A 19,316-nucleotide genomic window follows, 5' to 3' on the forward strand; every position below is an offset into this window, starting at 1 on the left:
GCCCCCCCCTAAGCCGCCCCCGCCTGCCCTGGGCGACACTCACATTTTCCAGTGTTTAGATTTTATCCACTTTATTAATGAGGCAGGCAAGAGGCCCACGCCTGGGGGGCGGGGAAGGGGGCTGCTCCCGTCCCACCAGGGGAAGAGGGTCACGGGGCAGGGAGGACAGGCCAACTTCCTGGAGGCCCCCACTTCCTCGTGAGGGGAGCTAAGGTCTGGGAGTGGTCCCGGACCATTGCCAGGAGTGCGGGGGGGAGGGGGTGGCGGGGGTGGTCCCTGCCAACCCAGGTCCCCTGAAGGCATACACCCAGTGAAACGGCCCCTGGAGGCTGGAGTGGGCAGTGGGAGGAGGCAGGGAGTGGAGGAGCCGCCCCAGGAGGGAGGGAGGGGGAGGGAGCGGCCTGCCGGAGAGCTCGGAGCAGCAGGCTGGGGTGCAGCGGCGCAGCGGGGCGGCAGAGGCCAGGCGGCAGGCAATGGGGACCCTGCGTCCGAGGCAGCACCGGGTAAGAAGGCCTGGGCAGAGGACTGTCAGTGAGGGAGGCAGGCGTGGAAGGACGGGGTTCCCGCAGCCTGTGCTTCATGTGTTCTTTGACTCTCAGCCCATCTGTCTGTCCCAGTTGATCTTATCCTCTGTCCAGCCTCTTTTTCCAGAAGACCTAGCAGTTCTGCCCTCTCAGCCCTCACCAGGGGGTATCAAGGAATGGATAGATGGGTCAGCCTTGAGGCCTCTGGGGCAGGGGATGGGGAGCCAGCAGGAGGAAACTGGGCATCCAGGGGGAGCTCAGGGATGGCAGTGTGGGGCACAGGGCTGAGGCTCTGCCGACAGGCCAGAGGTGCCCAGGGGATGGGTCTGTGGGCACAGAGATGTGGCCTTGAGGACAGAAATGGGGCTATGAGGACAAAGATGGGGATTGAGGGAACAGGGATATGGCCCGGGGGAAAGTGTGGTGTCCATGGTGGGAGAGGTGGGGCTGTGAGCATGTAGGATCGGACCGGAGTAAAGGGGAATTGGTGATGGTCAGAGATGGGGCAGTGAGGTCAGGTGGGGCCCTGGGGTCAGAAATGGGTTAATGGTTATCAGAGAGGGCTGGGGGCCCAGGAATGTGTGGTGGTGCCAAAATGGAAGGTGGGTGTCAGGTGGGTGGGCAAGGCTCAGAAGTGGGGTTGGAGACAGGTGGATTGAAGCCAGGTGAGCCCTGATGATCAGGGGAGGTGTGCAGTGAGGGCAACTGGAGCCGGGAGCGAGAGATAGGCTGATTGGGGCAGCTGAGGAGAACTGGATCAGGCATGGGGCAGCCAGAGTCATTTAGAGTTGCCATGGGTAAGAGAACTCTATAAAGTCAAATGGGTCGGGATGATGTGGGAGGGTGAAACCAGCTGGTCCCAGGCCAACGGCGGGACTTCACCTTCCCCTCCCCTCCTCTTCCCAGCCCCACCCGCAGCACCTGACATGAGCCCCTGCGGGCCCCTCAACCTGAGCCTGGCGGGCGAGGCGACCACGTGCACGGCACCCGGGTCCCCCAACACGTCCGCCGGACCACCATTGGGCCTGGCGGGCGCATCGCCCGCGCTGCCCATCTTCTCCATGACGCTGGGCGCCGTGTCCAACGTGCTGGCCCTGGGGCTTCTGGCGCAGGCCGCGGGCCGTCTGCGGCGCCGCCGCTCAGCAGCCACCTTCCTGCTGTTCGTCGCCAGCCTGCTGGCCACCGACCTGGCGGGCCATGTGATCCCGGGGGCGCTGGTGCTGCGCCTGTACGCGGCGGGGCGCGCGCCTGCCGGCGGCGCCTGCCACTTCCTGGGCGGCTGCATGGTTTTCTTCGGCCTGTGCCCGCTGCTGCTGGGCTGCGGCATGGCCGTGGAGCGCTGCGTGGGCGTCACGCGGCCGCTGTTGCACGCAGCCCGCGTCTCGGTGGCCCGTGCGCGGCTGGCTCTGGCAGTGCTGGCCGCTGTGGCCTTGGCCGTGGCGCTGCTGCCGCTGGCGCGCGTAGGCCGCTATGAGCTGCAGTACCCCGGCACGTGGTGCTTCATCGGGCTGGGCCCGGCGGGAGGCTGGCGCCAGGCGCTACTCGCCGGCCTCTTCGCCGGCCTCGGCCTGGCTTCGTTGCTCGCCGCGCTCCTGTGCAACACGCTCAGCGGCCTGGCCCTGCTGCGCGCCCGTTGGCGGCGCCGCCGCTCTCGACAGCACTTCCCAGCCGGAGGAGGCCCCGACAGCCGCCGTCACTGGGGAGGGCGCGGACCCCGCTCGGCCTCCGCTTCGTCCGTCTCGTCCGTCGCTTCGGCCTCCGCCTCCCCGGGCGGCTCTCCGGGCCGTGGTTCCTCGCGCAGAGCCCGCGCCCACGACGTGGAGATGGTGGGCCAGCTCGCAGGCATCATGGTGGTGTCGTGTATCTGCTGGAGTCCCCTGCTGGTGAGGGGCGCACAGGTCCACTCCAACCCTGCTCATTCCCACGCCCTCCGTGACCCCTCCCACCCTTTTCCATCCTGAGTCCTTTCTCCCTGGCCCAGCCAGGGCTCTGCCCTCTTGAGGCCCCCACCTGCCAGAGTCCAGCCTTTGCTCGCTCCCTCTGACATCCCACTCTTTCTAGGCCCCTTGTCTTACTCCTTCTGGGGTCTGTATTGTTCACCGAATCCGTTCTAACCCCACCCTCCCAAGTGCCTTCACTCCCTAGCTCCCTTCTAGCATCACCACCCCTTTTCCTTTTTTCCCTATAATTTTATTTTTGGTTGTGCTGGGTGTTAGTTGCTTCTCGGGCTTTTTCTCTCCTTGTGGTGCGCAGGCTTCTCTTTTGCTCAGTGTCTTACTGCCTGGTACGGGCTCTAGGATGTATGGGCTTCAGTACTAGAGGCATGTGGGCTCAATAATTGCAGCTTCCAGGCTCCAGAGCACAGACTCAGCAGTTGTGGTGCTCTGGCTTAGCCTCCCAGCTGGCATATGGGAAATCTTTCCAGATCAGGGATCGAACCCGCGTCTCCTGCATTGGCAGGCAGATTCTTTACCACTGAGCTACCAGGGAAACTTTTTCCATCCTCTGTCCTTTGGCATATCTGGGACTTCTTTCTCGCCTGAGAGCACACCCAATGAAGCCTTTGCTTCTGCCGTGCTCTTTGAGGCCCCGCTTTCCACTCCCTCTCCACAGCTCCTTCCCAATTAGACTCCCACTTACTTTTACATTACGTTCCTTCTCACAGGCCCCTTACTTCCCCGGCACGCTCCCACACATCCCAGCCCTACCCTTCCCCAGACTCCTTTTCTTACACCGCTCCACCGCTCACACCACCTTTTCCTGCAGGTGGTGGTGGTGCTGGCCGTCGCAGGCTGGGGCTCCAGCTCCCTGCAGCAGCCGCTGTTTTTGGCCGTGCGCCTCGCCTCGTGGAACCAGATTCTGGACCCCTGGGTGTACATCTTGCTGCGCCAGGCAGTGCTTCGCCAACTGCTTCGCCTGCTGCCTTCAAGGGCAGGCGCCAAGGGCAGCCATGCGGGGCTGGGCCTAACCAGGAGCACTTGGGAGGCCAGCTCGCTGCGCAGTTCTCGGCACAGTGGCCTCAGCTCCTTTTAGGCACGCCTGGCGTCTAAGCCAGACCACTCCGGACCGGCCTCAGGTCCGCAGCGCAGAGCCTTCGGGGAATGAAAGGTTTTTGCGGACAAGCCCAGGGCGGTGGGTCCTGTCCGGGTTGCAGCACCCTAGTGGCAGAGCGGAGGCGGCACAGGCGCTGTGTGCACCTCCGGGGCGTGCAGTTCTTGAACTTGCCACGCGGGGGCGTAGAGACGCAGAGGGGGAGTTGCGGGAGCATGCGCAAAACTCCAGGGTCACAGTCTGGGGGCAGGGGCTCCGCTGGGAGCAGAGCAAGAGGGCTTGGGGGCGCTAGTCGCCCCTGCCGCCATCAGGAATGACTCCCACAACCACTCGCTCATTGTGGCTCTGACCGCCCCCAACACAACCCCAAGTCCCTACCCACAAGCCACGCCCCATTACGGGCCTCTGATTCCTCTACACAGCTCCCATGGCAGCCCACCTAGGCTCTCCACCAGTCACAGGCCTGAGTCTCCACCACTCCTTGGCCCCTCCTCATATGATCCCCCACCATAATCCAGGGCATCTCCCCATCACTCCCTAGGCCGCCAGTCACCCATTGCTTCCCTTCCCAACTCTTCCCACCTCCAAGCACTCCTCCCAGCCCCCATCATCACTGTGCACAAAAAGAAACGAGGATGCATGGGCGGGGCAAACCCCAAAGGCCTTTTTAAAAACTACTAACAGCTCGGTGACGGCAGGGGCGGGAGAGGGGGCTAGCAGCCCCCGGCCACAAAGTCGAAGTCCCGGAAGGCCGCCTGTTCTGTGGCCGTGAGGGGCCGTGCGTCGCGGGGTGGGCTCAGCGTGGGGGCCTCCCCTGTGAATTCCTCGTCGAAGTTGCTGACATCAGTGCGGCCGGCCAGCGTGGGTACGAAAGGCGGCGGTAGGCGCCGGGCCAGCAGGGCATCCCAGCCGAGAGTCTGCAGGGCGAGGAGGGGAGAGGTCACCGGGGGAGGTTCGGGGCAGACCGCAGGAAGGTCTGCTCCTTGCGACCTGTCTGAGTCTGGTTTTTTGAGAATCAACATAGAGTCACACGACAGAGGTGGGGGGCGGCATGCTGGGGGCTCAGGAAGGATTACGGTATGAGTGTATGGCGGGGGGGAGGGGCGGCTGGGCTCATACACAGCAATGCTCCCCAACAGGCCAGCCTGCAGTTAACTTGGGTGGGTGTAGAAAGGTCAGTGGGGGTAAATGGGAGGAAGCAAAGGCAGGTAGGTGTTGAGGGGAGGTAACAACGTTGGAAGTGAAGCCACTAGGTCTTGGACATGAGGGAACGGGTCCTGGGGGTGGGAGACTTCACCCTGAAGAAAGGCTGCTTTTTCACATCCTCAGCATCCCTCTCGCTGGATCCCAGCCTCCGCTCTGGATTCCGCCGCAGCAACTGAGTGGAGGGTGTTCCGTGTCAGCGTTCCCCTTCCCAGCCCCAGGGTCACTTCCCCTGTCTCACCCCGAGTTGGGCGGGGGTCCTTACCCTGCGCATGATGCCAATGGCTTCAGCTGACAGGAAGCGGGGGTAGCGAACCTCATCGTTGACGATGCTGTCAAATACCTCCTCCTCGTCGTCCCCTGGGAATGGGGACTGGGACAAGGAGAGCTTGGGTGAATTAGGCCCCTCTGACCACACCGCACCCGGTTCCATCCACCCAGGGCTCCAGCTGTACTCTGACATGGCTCACTTGGGAGGGGAAGGCCCCCTATTTACAGATGCAGAAACTGAGGCCAAGGAGGCAGAGCTATCTGTCCTCAATCAGACAGCACATAGTGGAGGGTGAATCTGACACCCTCCCCCTACTGGCTACCCTACTGGATCAGAGGCAACGAACCCGCCTGCCAATACAGGAGACACAGGTTGGATCTTTGGGTCAGGAAGATTCCCTGGAGAAGGAAATGGCAACCCACTCTAGTGTTCTTGCCTGGAAAATCCCATGGGCAGAGGAGCTTGGCAGGCTAGTCCACGGTGTCACAAAGAGTTGGGCATGACTTAGTGATTAAACAACCCTCCCACTTCACCAGCACACATATAAGTTACCAGGGACAGGCAGAGTGGAGACACCTGGGATCTCACCTCACCAACCAGCATCTCATAGAGCAACACGCCCAGTCCCCACCAGTCCACCGCCCGAGTGTACGATGTGTCCGTCAGCACCTCGGGTGCCAGGAACTCTGGGGTCCCGCAGAAAGTGCTGGTCCGGTCCCCATAGCCCATCCCTGGGTGGGGGGGGGGGGGTAGCAAGGCCACGTGAGGTTATGGGGGAGGTCACAGCTCTAGCCCAGTCCAGCATGGGGTGGCCTAGACAGCCAGCCCTAGGAACCTGGTAGGGGTAACCGAGGTGGGGCTGGGGGACTCCATTCCCTCCCCTCTCTGTCTGAACCCTAGAGGTCAGCCCCTCAGATCCGAATCCCCACCCACTCACCCTCCTTGCAGAGGCCAAAGTCTGCAATCTTGACATAGCCCTCGGTGTCCAGAAGCAAATTGTCCAATTTCAGGTCCCTGTGAGGGGGGGTGGAAGTATGTAAGGAGGGATGAGTGGGGACGTGGGTTCTGCCTGAAGCCTGAGGGCCCCCCAGTGGGCAGAGCGGGTATGTGCATGTATGCACAAGCCCACAGGCGTGAACGCGCATGCGCACACGCACACATGCACACACACACGCACACATGCACACACACCTGTAGACAATCTTGTGTTCATGGAGAAACTGCAGCCCCAGCACCACACAGGCCGAATAAAAGCTGCAGAGAGAGGCTGGTATGAGGGACTGGGTCTCCAGACAAGGGAGGAGGGTCACCGAAGGCTCCCACATCGTCAAAAGCCCCCCACAGTCGCCCATAACTCCAGGAGGTGTGGGGAGGCAGGGTGCCAGGCTCACACAGCACGGGGCTCCGAGAACACATCACTGTGGATGTGCAGCATCAGGTCCCCGCCGGCTGAGTACTCCATCACGAAGCACACATGCTCTGGTGTCTGGAAACAGCCAAACAGGTTCACCAGAAAGGGGTGTCCCGCGTTGGTCACAGCTGCCAAGATCCGTTTCTCACACATCAGGCTGGGCAGAGTGGGGGGGCGGGGGTCAGAGAACGAAGCAGCTCACCACCCCTGACTCCCGTCGTTCCCTAGAGTCCTCAATCATCAGATGTTTGCTCAAGGGCCTTGAATGGCTGTGCACACTTGGGCAAGTTGCTTAATGCTTCTGAACCTGCTCAAGAGGCACCCAGAATCCATCCATTGTCCTAGTAACAGTCCCCTGACTTCCTTTTGGGAAACTGCCAGGGGAACTGTCACTTCCCTTCAGAGCACCCCATCTCCCAGGCCAGGAATTGGTTCAGGAATGGGCAAGCCAAGTCAATGGATTCAAACTCAAGATTTCTGCTGGAATGAATAAGGGAGAAGGGCCAAAGCTGGCAGATGAACCTTAAAGTGCTAAAGTTAAAAAAAAAAGTGCTAAAGTAGGAGATATCTCTAACCCTATGAGGCAAGTACAAGCAAAGCCCACACAGATAAAAGCAGAAGTTAGCGACATCAACTGAGCACCTGGATACAGCCATGCCTGAAGGCAGTCCACCCCTGGACTTTTCCGATCCAGAGCAATAAATTCCTTTATTTGCTTAAGCCTGTCTAAGCTGGATTCCTGGTTAATAAAAGGATGTCAAGAAGACTGGGACTATCTTAGTGCCTCTACTGGGCATTTACAGGGTGCAAGGCACTCTGCAGAATTATCTAGAGGCATCTTCCCATTCAATCCACCCAGCAACCCTCCAAGAAAGGAATTATTACTCCCCTTTTACAGATAGGGAGGCTGAGGTTCAGAGGGTAAAGTGACCACTCTAAGGTTTCTATGCACATCTGTAGCAGAGGCAGGATTTGAACTCAGGGTCCTGACCCCAAAGCAGAGGCAGTACATGGCTCCATTAACAGCACAGGCTTCAGAACCTGAGTCCCTAAGTTCAAATCCCAGACCTGCTGCTTACTGGCTATGGGACCCTGGGCAATTTGCTCAATCTCTCTCTTCCATCAGCAGAACTGGGAATATAACAGGGTTGACCTCTTAGAGCTGTTGTGAGGAACGAGTTACTGAATGTAAAGGACATGACGGGTGATTGCTAAGAGTCATTAAATACTGGCGGCTCAGTAGGTAAAAGAATATGCCTGCAATGCAAGAGACTACCTGCGATGCAGGAGACCTGGGTTTGATCCCTGGGTCGGGAAGATTCCCTGGAGAAGGAAATGGCAACCCACTCCAGTGTTCTTGCCTGGGAAATCCCATGCACAGAGGAGCCTGCTGGGCTACACGGGGTCGCAAAAGAGTCAGACACGACTTAGCAACTCAACGACAACTAGCTTAGTAAGTAGGAATGACTGTTATGAATCATTCTCACAGCAACTCCCAGGAGGGAGTGCTCCATCTCCCACTTCCCAGAAGAGAAGACTGAAGCTCTCAGAGGGCATGAGCAGGCTCCCCACCTCTCCACCTCGTCTCGGGCCACAATGTCCCCTTTCTTCAAAGCCTTGATGGCGAACAGCTCCCCGCTGGGCCGGAATTCGGAGAGCAGCACCTGAAACCACAGTGGTCACAGGGGTGACCTTCGTGGCCAGTCCAGGACCTGGGGGTCTGGACCCCCCAGCCCCTCTACTCCTTACCCCCCCATACCTCACCTTCCCAAAGTGACCCCGGCCCAGCACTGCCAGGAACTTGAAATCCTCGAGGGTCAGGGGTGACTTCCTCAGAGGGCTGCAGAGAGACGGGACTGGTGGGAAGGAAGGGACAGCGGGCGGGGGTGGTGGTGGTGGGGCCAGGGGAGGGGTGTCACCTGCACAGGGTGGGGCCTGGGGTCCCCTGGGTCTCCGAAGGCAGCTCGGGAGTGGTAGTAGTCGCCTGGGCCGGAGAACTCTGTGACAGAGAGAGGAGGTCAGAGTACAGTAACTCATAGCCACAATGGATATGCCCCATCTCCAATCTGACCTCTCCTCTCAGTACAGTCAAAGCTATGGTTCTCCCAAGAGTCATGTACAGGTGTGAGAGCTGGACCATAAAGAAGGCTGAGCGCCGAAGAACTGAAGCCTTTGAATTGTGGTGCTAGAAAAGACTCGAGAGTCCCTTGGACAGCAAGGAGATCAAACCAGTCAGTCCTAAAGGAAATCAACTCTGCACAGTCATTGGGAGGACTGCTGCTGAAGCTCCAATGCGTCCAACCTATTGCCTTTATTGGTAACAGCCTTGTGGAACAACCTAATTCTTTACATCATATGCATATATAATGAAGAATCAAAATTAAAAATTTAAGTGGGTGAAAATTTACCTACTGGTCCATCATTCCCCACTCTAGACATAGTTTTAAAAGTTCAACCAGTGCAAACAGGTATACAGTAGGAAATACAGTTTTTCCTGCCCCAGCTGCTCTCCCCAGAGCCAGCTGCTGTTAATAATATCGTGGGTACCTTTCTAGATATATTTTATACCCATTCAAGCATTTTTTGGTGCATGTGTGTGAATGGCCATCACAGATGTCCAGGAGTGGAACATCTATGTCAAGGTAATACCCATTTTTAACTCAACCAGCTTGCCCTCCCAAGAAGATGTAGTGATTCACAGGCCTCCCACTGACTGCCTGTTTTCCTACATCTTCTCCAGCATTCAGTGTTATTCAACTTTTGGATTTTTTTTTTTTTTTTTGCCAAATTCATCTATTTAATAAGGTAGCTCATTTAACACCATGAAGCATATATTATTATTGCTGCCATTTTTTAGAAAATGAGGTATAAAATGCATTCAGTGGGGTGGGTAGACATGTGTGTCTACCCAGATGCCTGTGAACTAGACCAGGGGTTGGTAAATTCTGTGTTTTGTACAGTCTGTAAGCTAAGAATCATTTTTATATTTTTAAAGGGTTGAGAAGAAAAATCAAAAGAAAAATAGTTCACGATTCTTGAAAGGGATATGACATTCAGTAAGGTTTCCCCAGTGCACAGCCACACCCCTTCATGCCTCTATCACGTGTTGCTGCTTTCTATGAGAGTAGTATTGACAAGTCATCACTGTGACCCGTCTGACCCACAAAGCTGAAGATACTAACGATATGGTCCTTCCCAGAAAAAGTGTACTGCCCTCTGACCTAGATCAAGCTTCAGAACATTTTCATCAGGCTGGCAGGCTCTCCTGAGTCCGCCCTCCTGTCAATAAAATGCCCAGAGGAAACCACTAACTTGACTCCTATCATCAACTTGAGTTTTAAACTTGATTGTTTTACAGGGTGGTGTACTAAGCACCAAGAGGCGAAGCGGCTTGGCAGGAGTCACACAGACAGAAGGCAACAGGGCAGGAGTGGGACCCAGGTGGCCTGGCTCCCGAGCTCATGTTTTTATCTGGGACAGAAAATGAGACCCTAGCTCTGGCAGAGATGTGCTGTGTGGCCAAGAAGTTCCTGGCGAGAGCCTGGAGCCTGAGCTGGGCCAGGGGGCTGCTCACCAGACTGGATGGGCTGGAAGGAGGACCCAGAGGGCTCTTCTGGGGAGGGCTGTCTGTCTCAGCCCCGAGGTTCAGCTTCTCCACAGATATGTCACTGCAGTACAAGGAAAAAGGGCGCATCTAAGACCCAGAATCCGGGCAAACAGCCAGGGGCAGCCGGCCTCCCAGGGCCCCGCCCCCCGCTTACCCTGCGGAGCGAGCCTCAGGTCCTGGTGAAGCCCCCGGGCTGAAGGTACCAGTGGCCGCGGCGTTGGGGATGAGCCTGCGGAGCAGCCGTACCCACGTGGCGACGTCGATGTTCATCTGCCGAGCGCGCTGAAATGCCTTCCCTGGGGAGGGGTGTGGGGGGGGACATTAGCTTCCCGGCACCCCTGGTCCAGGACACGCCCGGCACCCCTGGTCTCTGCGCTGCCCTGGTTCATCCCCTCACCTTGCTGCTTGGAGAAGATCTTCTTCTGTCGTCTTAGCCGGGGGATCCTCTCAATGACAGGGTTGCGGAAGGTGACCTGAGGGGAGGGGCTGGCGTGAGGACCCTGGCCCACCTCTAGCATCTCGCTGGGGGAAGCCTCAGGGTCATAGGCGTGCACACCCGTACGTTTCCGGGGTTCCGGTCACTGTGGCATCGCATCCAACCACAGAGTACCATGCAGCGTATTAAGGGGTCACAAAGCCAATCCATCCTTTGACAGGATCACCTCTTGAAAGCCACCCTGGAAAAGCAAGAAGCAGGCAAGCATGCCCTCTTCTAGGGGTGGGGAGCAGCTCTGATCCAACAAGACCCACGGACGACTCTAGCAAATGGGAACTACCCTTCTTCTAGCATCCTGCCTCCCCACCTGTGCTCACAGACCAGCATCACCTGGGAACCTGCTGGAAATGGAGATTCTCAGCACCTCCACCCACCCTGGACCCACTGAATCAGAAACCCTGGGTGTGGAACCCAGCAGTGTGTGTTCTATCAAGCCTTCCAGGTGATGATGGTGGTGTCCACTCATGTGGGGAAACCACTGGTCTCATGTAATTCTCCCAACTGCACCGCATCTTCTGGAAGGTGCTGAAGTCACAGAACCGTGTGACCTTCTGGGTGTCTGATCTGGTCACCTCTAGCCACGTGTGGCTACTGAAATGAAGTAAAATGTAAGCTGACGGAAAACGTCAGTCCCACAGTCACACTAGCCAGACTTCAAGTGGCTAGCGGCTACTAGATAGGAGGACACAGACACGGAACAATTCCATCTACGACAGAACTCAACTATTGTAGGCTCATCGACAACAGAACTGCGGAAGGTTCTATAGGATGGTGCTTTGGGGAGAACAAAATAGAATGTTTTAAGTATACCTTGGGGGCTTCCCTAGTGGTAAAGAGTCCGCCTGCCAATGCAGGAGGCACAGGTTCAATTGCTGATCCAGGCAGACCCCACATGCCGCCGAGCGGCTAAGCCCGTGAGTTACAACTACTGAGCCTGTGCTCTATCACTAGAGAAGCCACGGCAATGAGAAGCCCGCCCGCCACAACTAGAGAAAAGCCCGAGCAGCAACAAAGACACGGCCAAGACAAAAATAAAAATAAGTAACATTTTTTTTTTTAAGAAACAACAACAAAAAAAAAACAAAACAAAAAACAAAAATAAAAAAAAACCAAAAAAAATTAAAAAAAATAATAAAGAAACAACAATCTTTCTTAAAAAAAATAATAAGTAAATCTTAAAGACAAGCAGGACTGCCTCAGAATTCTTACTCCTGGCCACCCACCGCTATTGTCCACTTGGGTTTTGGACAATCTTCCTAACAGAAGAATAATTTCACGGCCCTGCCATCTGAAGTCAGCTCTTCTCTGTTCCTTTCCTTCTGTGGTCCTGGATTATGAGACCATGTAAGAATTTTCACCCAGATAGTAAGATAGCCCTTGACTATTTCAAGAATTGTTTCTAGATAATTTTAGGAATTAGTGAATTAGTTAGAAATTAGTGATAAGTGACTAATGTTTTGAAATTTTGAAAGCATTTTCTAGTGAAAACTTAGAGTAATATAGATTTTTGGTCTCTATAGGCTTCCCTGGTAGCTCAGTTGGTAAAGAATCCACCTGCAATGCGGGAGACCTTGGTTAGGCTCCTGGGTTGGGAAGAACCACTGCAGAAGGGATAGGCTACCCACTCCAGTATTCTGGCCTGGAGAATTCCATGGACTGTATAGTCCATGGGGTCGCAGAGAGTCAGACACAAGTGAACAACTTTCACAGCCAAGGAAAAGCTTCTTTCAGGTTAATCTTTAAACTCACTTGAACCCAATGACTCTCTTGATATTTATCCCATTCCTGAAAACAGAGTTAATTATACAGCTGGTTTTTTTTTTTTTTTAATATTGTGCACTGGGAGGTTTTTATACTAGGGTTTCCCAGGTTGAGCTAGTGGTAAAGAACCTGTCTGCCAATGCTGGAGATATAAGAGATGCAGGTTTGACCCCTGGGTCAGGAAGATTCTCTGGAGGGCATGGCAACACACTCCAGTATTCTTGCCTGGAGAATCCCATGGACAGAGCCTGGTGGGCTACAGTCCATGGCATCGCAAAGAGTAGGAAATGACTGAAGCGACTTAGCACGCATACACTGGGAATTCTGTTTCTTTTTCACATTTCTGATCTTTTTCACATGGTCTAATCTTTTTGCAAAGAAAACTAGTATTCAAAAATCTAAGCAAGTGGTGGGGACTTCCCTGGTGGTCCAGTGGATAAGACTCCACACTCTCAATGGACGGGGCCCAGGTTCAATCCCTGGTCAGGAAACAAAGATCCCACATACGGCAATCAAGTCTACAAACTGCAACGACTGAACCCAAGCACCCTAGAGCCCACGCACCACAACTAGAAAAGCCCAAGAGCCGCAATGAAGGCCCAGCACAGCCAAAATAAGTAATAAATTAAAAAAAAAAAAGAATTTGCCCCTAGGGTTAAGGACATGTGGAGATATATCTATACATAAATACATACATATACGCACACACACACACACACACGTGAAATGCAAGTGTTAGTCACTCAGTCATGTCCAACTCTTTGTGACCCCATGGACTGTACAACCCACAAGGCTCCTCCGCCCACAGAACTCTCCAGGCAAGAATACTGGAATGGGTTGCTATTTTTTTCTCCAGGGGATCTTCCCAACCCAGGGATTGAATCCAGGTCTCCTGCATTGCAGGCGGATTCTTTACCATCTGAGCTACCAGGGAAGCAATTCATATACGTGTGTGTGTGTGTGTGTGTGTATTGGATTGGCCAAAAAGTTTTTTTTTTCTATAAGATCTTATGAGAAAACCCAAATGAACTCCCTGTTCAGCCCAATACATAAAACAGGGTACATGAGTATTTTAGGGGCAAATTTAAAGAATTTCTGAGAATAATTCTGGTTAAATGACGGGGCCAGTGACTTTCTTTCTCTGTGTCTCAGTTTCCTCCTCTGTCAGACATAACTAATCACGGTCCCTCTTGCACGGGTTCTTGTGAGGATTTATAAGTCAGTGCCAGCACTGCACTTAGGACAGGGCATGGCCATACGACGAGGGGTCAGCTAGGAATGTCATTTAGACTATGGGCTCTCAATCAGGGGCCGCTGGCCAGGTCTGGAGGCATTTTTAGTTGTCACAACTTGTGCGGGGCTGCTACCAGCATCCCATCCCGTGGGTGGGGACGGAGGATGTGACTCAGCACCCTGCAGCACATAGAGCAGTCCTGCAACCAAGAACGATCCAGCCCAAATGTCCATTGCGCCTAGGGTGGGGCGTGGGCTCCCCTCATGAGGACCCTCACCCTGACGGCACTGGGGAAGGAATCTCTCTGCTCAACTGTGGCTCTCATAGCAATCCCCATAATACATTGCTTGGTTTTGCTTTTCTTTTTTGGCTTGACAGCATTTTGCTGTTTCTTCTTTTTTTTAATATCTTGTTTCAGAATGAAACCAATCCCAAGTTTAGTCACACATCATGGGACTAATTATATGTACTTTCCTATCAAGGTTCAGAGACTAAGGGGAAAACACATCTTCCCCTTCTAGAAAACCAGGAGAAAGAGACACAAAAAGCATTTTTTCTGGGCTTTCCTGGTGGCTTGGCAGTGAAGAATCCGTCTGCCAGGGCAGGAGACACGGGTCCGATCCCTGGTCCGGGAAGATCCCACATGCCGCAGGGCAACTAAGCCCGTGTGCTGCAACTGCTAAGCCTGTGCTCTGGAGCCCGGGAGCTATAACTACTGAGCCCATGTCCTGCAATTACTGAAGCCCATGCACCCTACAGCCCATGTTCCACAACAAGAAAAGCCAGTGCAATTAAAAATCCACAAGTGCCGCAACTCGAGAGTATCCCGAGCAGCAACGAAGACCCAGCACAACCAAAAAAAAAGCATTTTCTCAGGGTGGGGGTCAGGCTGTACCTCAGCCACCAGGCAGCCCTGAGGTTCCATGTCCAGCTGCACCTCATGCCTCTCGTTGTCCAAGAAATCCTCCAACTTCAGGAATTTGAGGGCACACAGGCCCCGCTGGTCCCGCCAGAACACAGCCAGCTCCAGTTCCCGTGCCTGAGGGAAGAAGAGGGCTGTCACCTGGGGTGCCTGAGGCCCCAGGCCCCGCCTTCTCCCAGCCCTCTCACCCCCCAACCTAACTCACCCTCTCCAGTTCCAGGGTGAAGCTCTGGTCCCAGGCGTTGGGGCCACATGGCTTCCAGGATGTCTGTCCCACCACTGTGTTATCCAGCTTGAGCACAGTGCTCACCTCATCTGGAACAGGGGTGAGGGGAGGGTGTCAGGAGATTCTGGGGAGGAGGGTAATCTCTTGTATCTTATTAATAAGGAAATCCTCTCTTGCCCTATAATATTCTGCTATGCTATCTGACCAAGCTCTACAGTCCTGCCTTTCACATTAAGCCCTTCAATCCATCTCCAGTTGATTTTGGTGTGTGGTGTGAGGCAGGGATCCAAATTCACTTTTATTCTATATATAAATTCCGACAATATATCCCTAAGTATTCACTCTAAAAAAATGCCAGCAAGTATACATCGGGAGATGCATAAATATAATGCCTACGTAACAGCTCTAAACTAGAAACATTTGTCTATGAATTAACATATAAATGGTAATATAGGGTTATTAGCTAAACCATGAAATCTCTTATATTCAACTATTTTTTACCTTAAAAAAAAAAAAAGACAGCAATTTGATATGGCTCAGTCTAAGACAATTAAACCGGGCTAAAAATGAATGAAGTATAATTTCATGCAACGGTATGAATAAGTCTCCCACACAATGTTGAATAAAAGCAGCCGTTACCATGGAATACATTCTGTATGATTCCACATATGTGCAGTTCAAACACAGGCAAATTAAACTGCATTGCTTTGAGATGGTACATGGGTGCTAAAACTACAAAGAAAAGCGAGGAAATGATAACGGTAAGAGTGAGGAGAGTAGCTACCTCTAGGACAGAGGAAGGGGCTGGAATTGAGGAGGGGGCATGAGAGGACTTCCAGAGAATTCTATTTCTTGACCTGGGTGGTGGTAACACAGGCGGTTACTCTATTGTTATTCTTCTTTTGTTCATACTTTTACATGTGTGCATTCGTTTCTTTTCACATTGTGGTAAAACTCACATAACATAAAATTTACCATCATTATCATTTTCAAGTACACGGCTCAGTGGTACCAAGTACATTTACACCGTTGTGTAATCATCACCATCATCCATCTCCAGAAGTCTTCATCTTTCCCAACTGAAACTCTGTCCCAGGTAAACAATAACTCTCCATTTTCCTCTGTCCCAGGTAAACAATAACTCTCCGTTTTCCCCTCCCCCTCAACCACTAGCAACCACTTTTCTTTCCATCTCTATGAATGTAACCAATATAGATAACTTCGTATAAGTAGAATCCTATACTACTTGTTGGTTTCCCAGGTGGCTCAGTGGTAAAGAATTTGCCTGCCAATGAAGGAGGCACAGGAGACATGGGTTGAACCCAGGGATTCAATCCCTGGGTGGGGAAGATCCCTCGGAGAAGGAAATGGCAACTCGCTCCAGTTTTCTTGCCTGGGAAACCCCATGGACAGAGGAGTCTGGCAGGCTACAGTTCATGGGGCTGCAAAAGAGTCAGACACAACTTAGTGACTCAACAACAACAAAAAGACAAGAAGCATCCCCATGCTCAGTTGCTAAGTAGTATCCGACTCTTCTGTGACCCCGTGGACTGTAGCCCGCCAGGCTCCTCTGTCCATGGGATTTCCCAGGCAAGGATACTGGAGCGGGTTGTCATTTTCTTCTCCAGGGAATCTTCCCAACTCTGGGATCAAACTCGTGTCTCCTGCACTGGCAGGCAGGTTCTTTACCACTGAACCACCAGGGAATTCCACTTGTCATTTTACGACTGGTTTATTTCACTTATGTACTCAAGTTCATCCATGTTGCAGCATGTTTCAGAATGGCCTTCTTTTTTAAGGCTGAAAAATCCAGAGAATTCTATTTTTTGACCTGGGTGGTGGTAACATTGGCAGTTACTCTAGTGTTATTCTTCTTTTATTTTTTTAAATGTGTGCATTCGCTTCTGTTCACATTGTGGTAAAACTCATAACATAAAATTTACCATCATTATAGATGTATTTCTATAGAATAGAATCCATTTCTATAGAATAGACTTCTCTGGAATCCACTGTGTGGATGGACCACAATTTGTTTATCCATTCATCCATCAACAGACACTGGGTTGCTTCTGCCTTTTGACCACTGTGAATAATGCTGCTATGAACAAGGGTGTGTACCAAAATCTCTTTGAGATACGGCTTCCAACTCTTTTGAGTATTTATTTAGAAGTAGGAATACTGGATCTTATGGTAATTCTATGTTTCATTATTTGAGGACCTGCCATGCTGCTTTCCACAGTGGCCACACAATTGTACATTCCCACCAACAGTGTAGAAGCCTTCCATCTTTTCCACATCATCCCTAACACCTGTTATTTTATCTTGTTCTATTTTACAGTATCCATCCTAATGAGCGTGATGAACGACTTTTTCAGAATGTTACCAATGTGGGAAATCAGGGACCACTCCCAGCCTACCCCACCTCATCCCTCCCAGACATCAGTGCCACTCACTGGTGTTCTCGGCTTCCGCTTTGAGGCTGCTCCTGCCACTGAGGCTTCCAGTTCGGCTGTAAAGACCTCGGGCTGGGCGGCTCAGGAAGGGGGTGCGGCTGTCAGGGGTCCCAGGCCCCCCCACCGAAGGTGAAGGGTTCCAAGGGATGGTCTCTGGAAGGTCTCTGCAGCCCACCACACGCACCTCCAGGGTCCCTGAGAGAGGGGCAGGCTCATGGGGTGGGTTACCTCTGGGGCAGGACGCGGGGAGCAGGTGCAGGTAAAGAAGATGTGTGCAGAAGTGGCCAGCGTGCAAGTGGGAGTTGGTGAGGGACAATCGGGGTGAGGCAGGGGGTCTAATGCAGAGATGGCTGTGCCCAGAAGACAGAAACAGGGGACAAGGGGGAGGGGTGGGACAGTCTGGGGAAGGACTCTAGATGCTGAGGTTTAGTGACAGAAGAGCAGTTCAGAGTGTAGGCCGGAGGTCTAGGCAGTGGTGAGCCAGGTAGGACTGGGGAGTCCCAGGCAGGATTTGGTAGGCTAGCCTGAGGTCTGACACTGGGGCTGGGGTCTATGGTAGGACTGGTCTGGGGTGGTAGTGACTGATGGATCTAAGAAGGGAGGAGTTGGTTAGTCTGGGGGTGGGGGGTCAGAGGTTCAGGACTGAGGATTCTGAGAGTGAGGGACTATGAGACTGAAATCGAGGACTTGGGCTGGAGAGAGAAGACAGGGCCCTTCAGGGAGGGGTGGGGAAAGTGAAGATGGGACTGTTGTTGCTGTTGCTGTTTACTCACTCAATTGTGTCTGACTCTTTTTGTGTGTGTGTGTGTCTGATTCTTCTGCGACCTTGCGGACTACAGACTACCAGGCTCCTCTGTCCATGGAATTTCCCAGGCAAGAATACTAGAGTGGGTCGCCATTTCCATCTCCTGGGGATCTTCCCCACCCAGGGATCAAGGATGGGGAGACAAGGACAAGAGTCTCTGGGAGGGCAAGGTGGGGTGGGAAGTCTACGGCCCACGGGTCTGTCTGGCGTGAGGAAATGGGGCCCAGGGCTACAGGGTTGGGGTGAATGGAGAAGGGAGGGGACAGTGGGATGGGAGTCCAGGACTAGGGAGAATGAAGATCCCAGTGGTGGGTCTTGCGGCTAGGGGATCAGAGGGGCAGGAGTCCAGAGCTACGAGGGTGGGGTCCTGATTTGGGGTGGGAGCAGGGGAAGACGGGAGGGGGGGGGAGGTGTTGGGACCCACCTGTGAGTGGTGCAGGCTTGCACAGGGTGCTGTAGTGCGTGGCGGGGAAGGGCCCAGCCAGGCGGGCGCTAAAGGCTGCGGACGAAGCCGCGGCGAGCTCCTCGCGCAACAGCCGCCCCTTCGGGTGGTCAGCGGGCAGCTCCCCAAGCCGCCGCTCCAGCGCCTCCCGAAGCAGCCCCAGCTTCTGGTTGGACTCGGTCAGCTTCTCCTGGGCCTAAGGTGGGAGAAGCCTGGCCGGGCTGGGGGCGGGATCCGGCATGCCCCGCCCCCAGGCCGGCTAAGTCCCACCTGGAGCTCCTCCCCGGAAGCCCGAGCCCTCCAATCATCTGGGCCCGACTTGAAACATGAATCCACACCCCTTGCTGAAGCCCCACCTCTCCGGGCCGACGCCCCGCCCCTCACCTCGCTGACGGCTTTGCGGTCCGGAGCCTTGGCGGCGCTGAGCAGGCGCAGCACGTTCTTGGCGCCCTCGGCCACCGCGTGCTCCACTCGGAAGTGGTGACGCAGCTCCTCGATGCGCAGCTCCACTGCCCCCAGGTCAGGACTCCCTGTGGGCGTGAGACACGAGGCAGTGAGGCCAGCCTGAGCCCCGGGTCCAACCATCCTGGTTGCAGAGACATGCAGCCATCTGTATGAACAGGCACTGGCCAGAGGCAGATAGCCATCAACCAGCATCACTTCCTCCCAAGGTAGGGGGTCATGGGGACAGTCACACTGTCACCCACGGGCAGACAGCCACACATGCACCCGGATGCTGTCACTCTTTTATCCAGACACCATCACCCACAGAGCCCGTCCCAGGGATGCAGTTAAGCTGCCACGCAGCGGCAGTCTTATACACAGACACACACTTAACACATACTTAGGGAACTTCCCTGGTGGTCCAGCGGTTAAGAATCTGCCTTCCACTGCAGTGGATGAAGGTTCG

The 19,316-nt window shown here is 54.1% G+C and overlaps 2 protein-coding genes across 3 annotated transcripts in view; one reads left to right on the plus strand and one right to left on the minus strand.

Annotated features, from left to right (window-relative positions):
* The first annotated feature begins 411 nt into the window (after positions 1-411).
* Positions 412-3,844, plus strand: PTGER1 (prostaglandin E receptor 1). Its single transcript, XM_065917590.1, has 3 exons — positions 412-503; positions 1,431-2,407; positions 3,291-3,844. The coding sequence occupies exons 2-3, from the start codon at positions 1,451-1,453 to the stop codon at positions 3,555-3,557; spliced, it is 1,224 nt and encodes a 407-aa protein (XP_065773662.1). The 5' UTR covers positions 412-503; positions 1,431-1,450; the 3' UTR covers positions 3,558-3,844.
* Positions 3,845-4,211: 367 nt separating this feature from the next.
* Positions 4,212-19,316, minus strand: part of PKN1 (protein kinase N1) — a 28,549-nt gene continuing 13,444 nt past the window's right edge. For both annotated transcript variants that reach the window (XM_065917589.1, XM_065917588.1), the window contains exons 5-22: positions 18,791-18,936; positions 18,389-18,602; positions 17,160-17,354; positions 14,686-14,795; positions 14,454-14,597; positions 10,465-10,540; positions 10,222-10,363; positions 10,035-10,128; positions 8,380-8,459; positions 8,225-8,300; positions 8,033-8,124; positions 6,441-6,617; positions 6,241-6,303; positions 5,987-6,063; positions 5,638-5,780; positions 5,044-5,151; positions 4,873-4,953; positions 4,212-4,492 (exon numbers count right to left, since the gene is read on the minus strand). In XM_065917589.1, the coding sequence (XP_065773661.1) occupies positions 4,289-4,492; positions 4,873-4,953; positions 5,044-5,151; positions 5,638-5,780; positions 5,987-6,063; positions 6,241-6,303; positions 6,441-6,617; positions 8,033-8,124; positions 8,225-8,300; positions 8,380-8,459; positions 10,035-10,128; positions 10,222-10,363; positions 10,465-10,540; positions 14,454-14,597; positions 14,686-14,795; positions 17,160-17,354; positions 18,389-18,602; positions 18,791-18,936 (2,222 nt within the window). In that variant the 3' untranslated portion in view covers positions 4,212-4,288. The remainder of the gene's footprint in view (positions 4,493-4,872; positions 4,954-5,043; positions 5,152-5,637; positions 5,781-5,986; positions 6,064-6,240; positions 6,304-6,440; positions 6,618-8,032; positions 8,125-8,224; positions 8,301-8,379; positions 8,460-10,034; positions 10,129-10,221; positions 10,364-10,464; positions 10,541-14,453; positions 14,598-14,685; positions 14,796-17,159; positions 17,355-18,388; positions 18,603-18,790; positions 18,937-19,316) is intronic.

The sequence above is a fragment of the Muntiacus reevesi genome, chromosome 1 (genome assembly GCF_963930625.1).
Source record: "Muntiacus reevesi chromosome 1, mMunRee1.1, whole genome shotgun sequence".
NCBI classification, from domain to species: Eukaryota; Metazoa; Chordata; class Mammalia; order Artiodactyla; family Cervidae; genus Muntiacus; species Muntiacus reevesi.

What these genes read in the sequence shown, in the direction of transcription:
- PTGER1 (XM_065917590.1), top strand. Translation starts at nt 1,451, where the DNA reads ATGAGCCCCTGCGGGCCCCTCAACCTGAGCCTGGCGGGCGAGGCGACC. An exon ending in TCTGCTGGAGTCCCCTGCTG is followed by an intron (nt 2,408 to 3,290) that starts GTGAGGGGCGCA and finishes CTTTTCCTGCAG; the next exon opens with GTGGTGGTGGTGCTGGCCGT.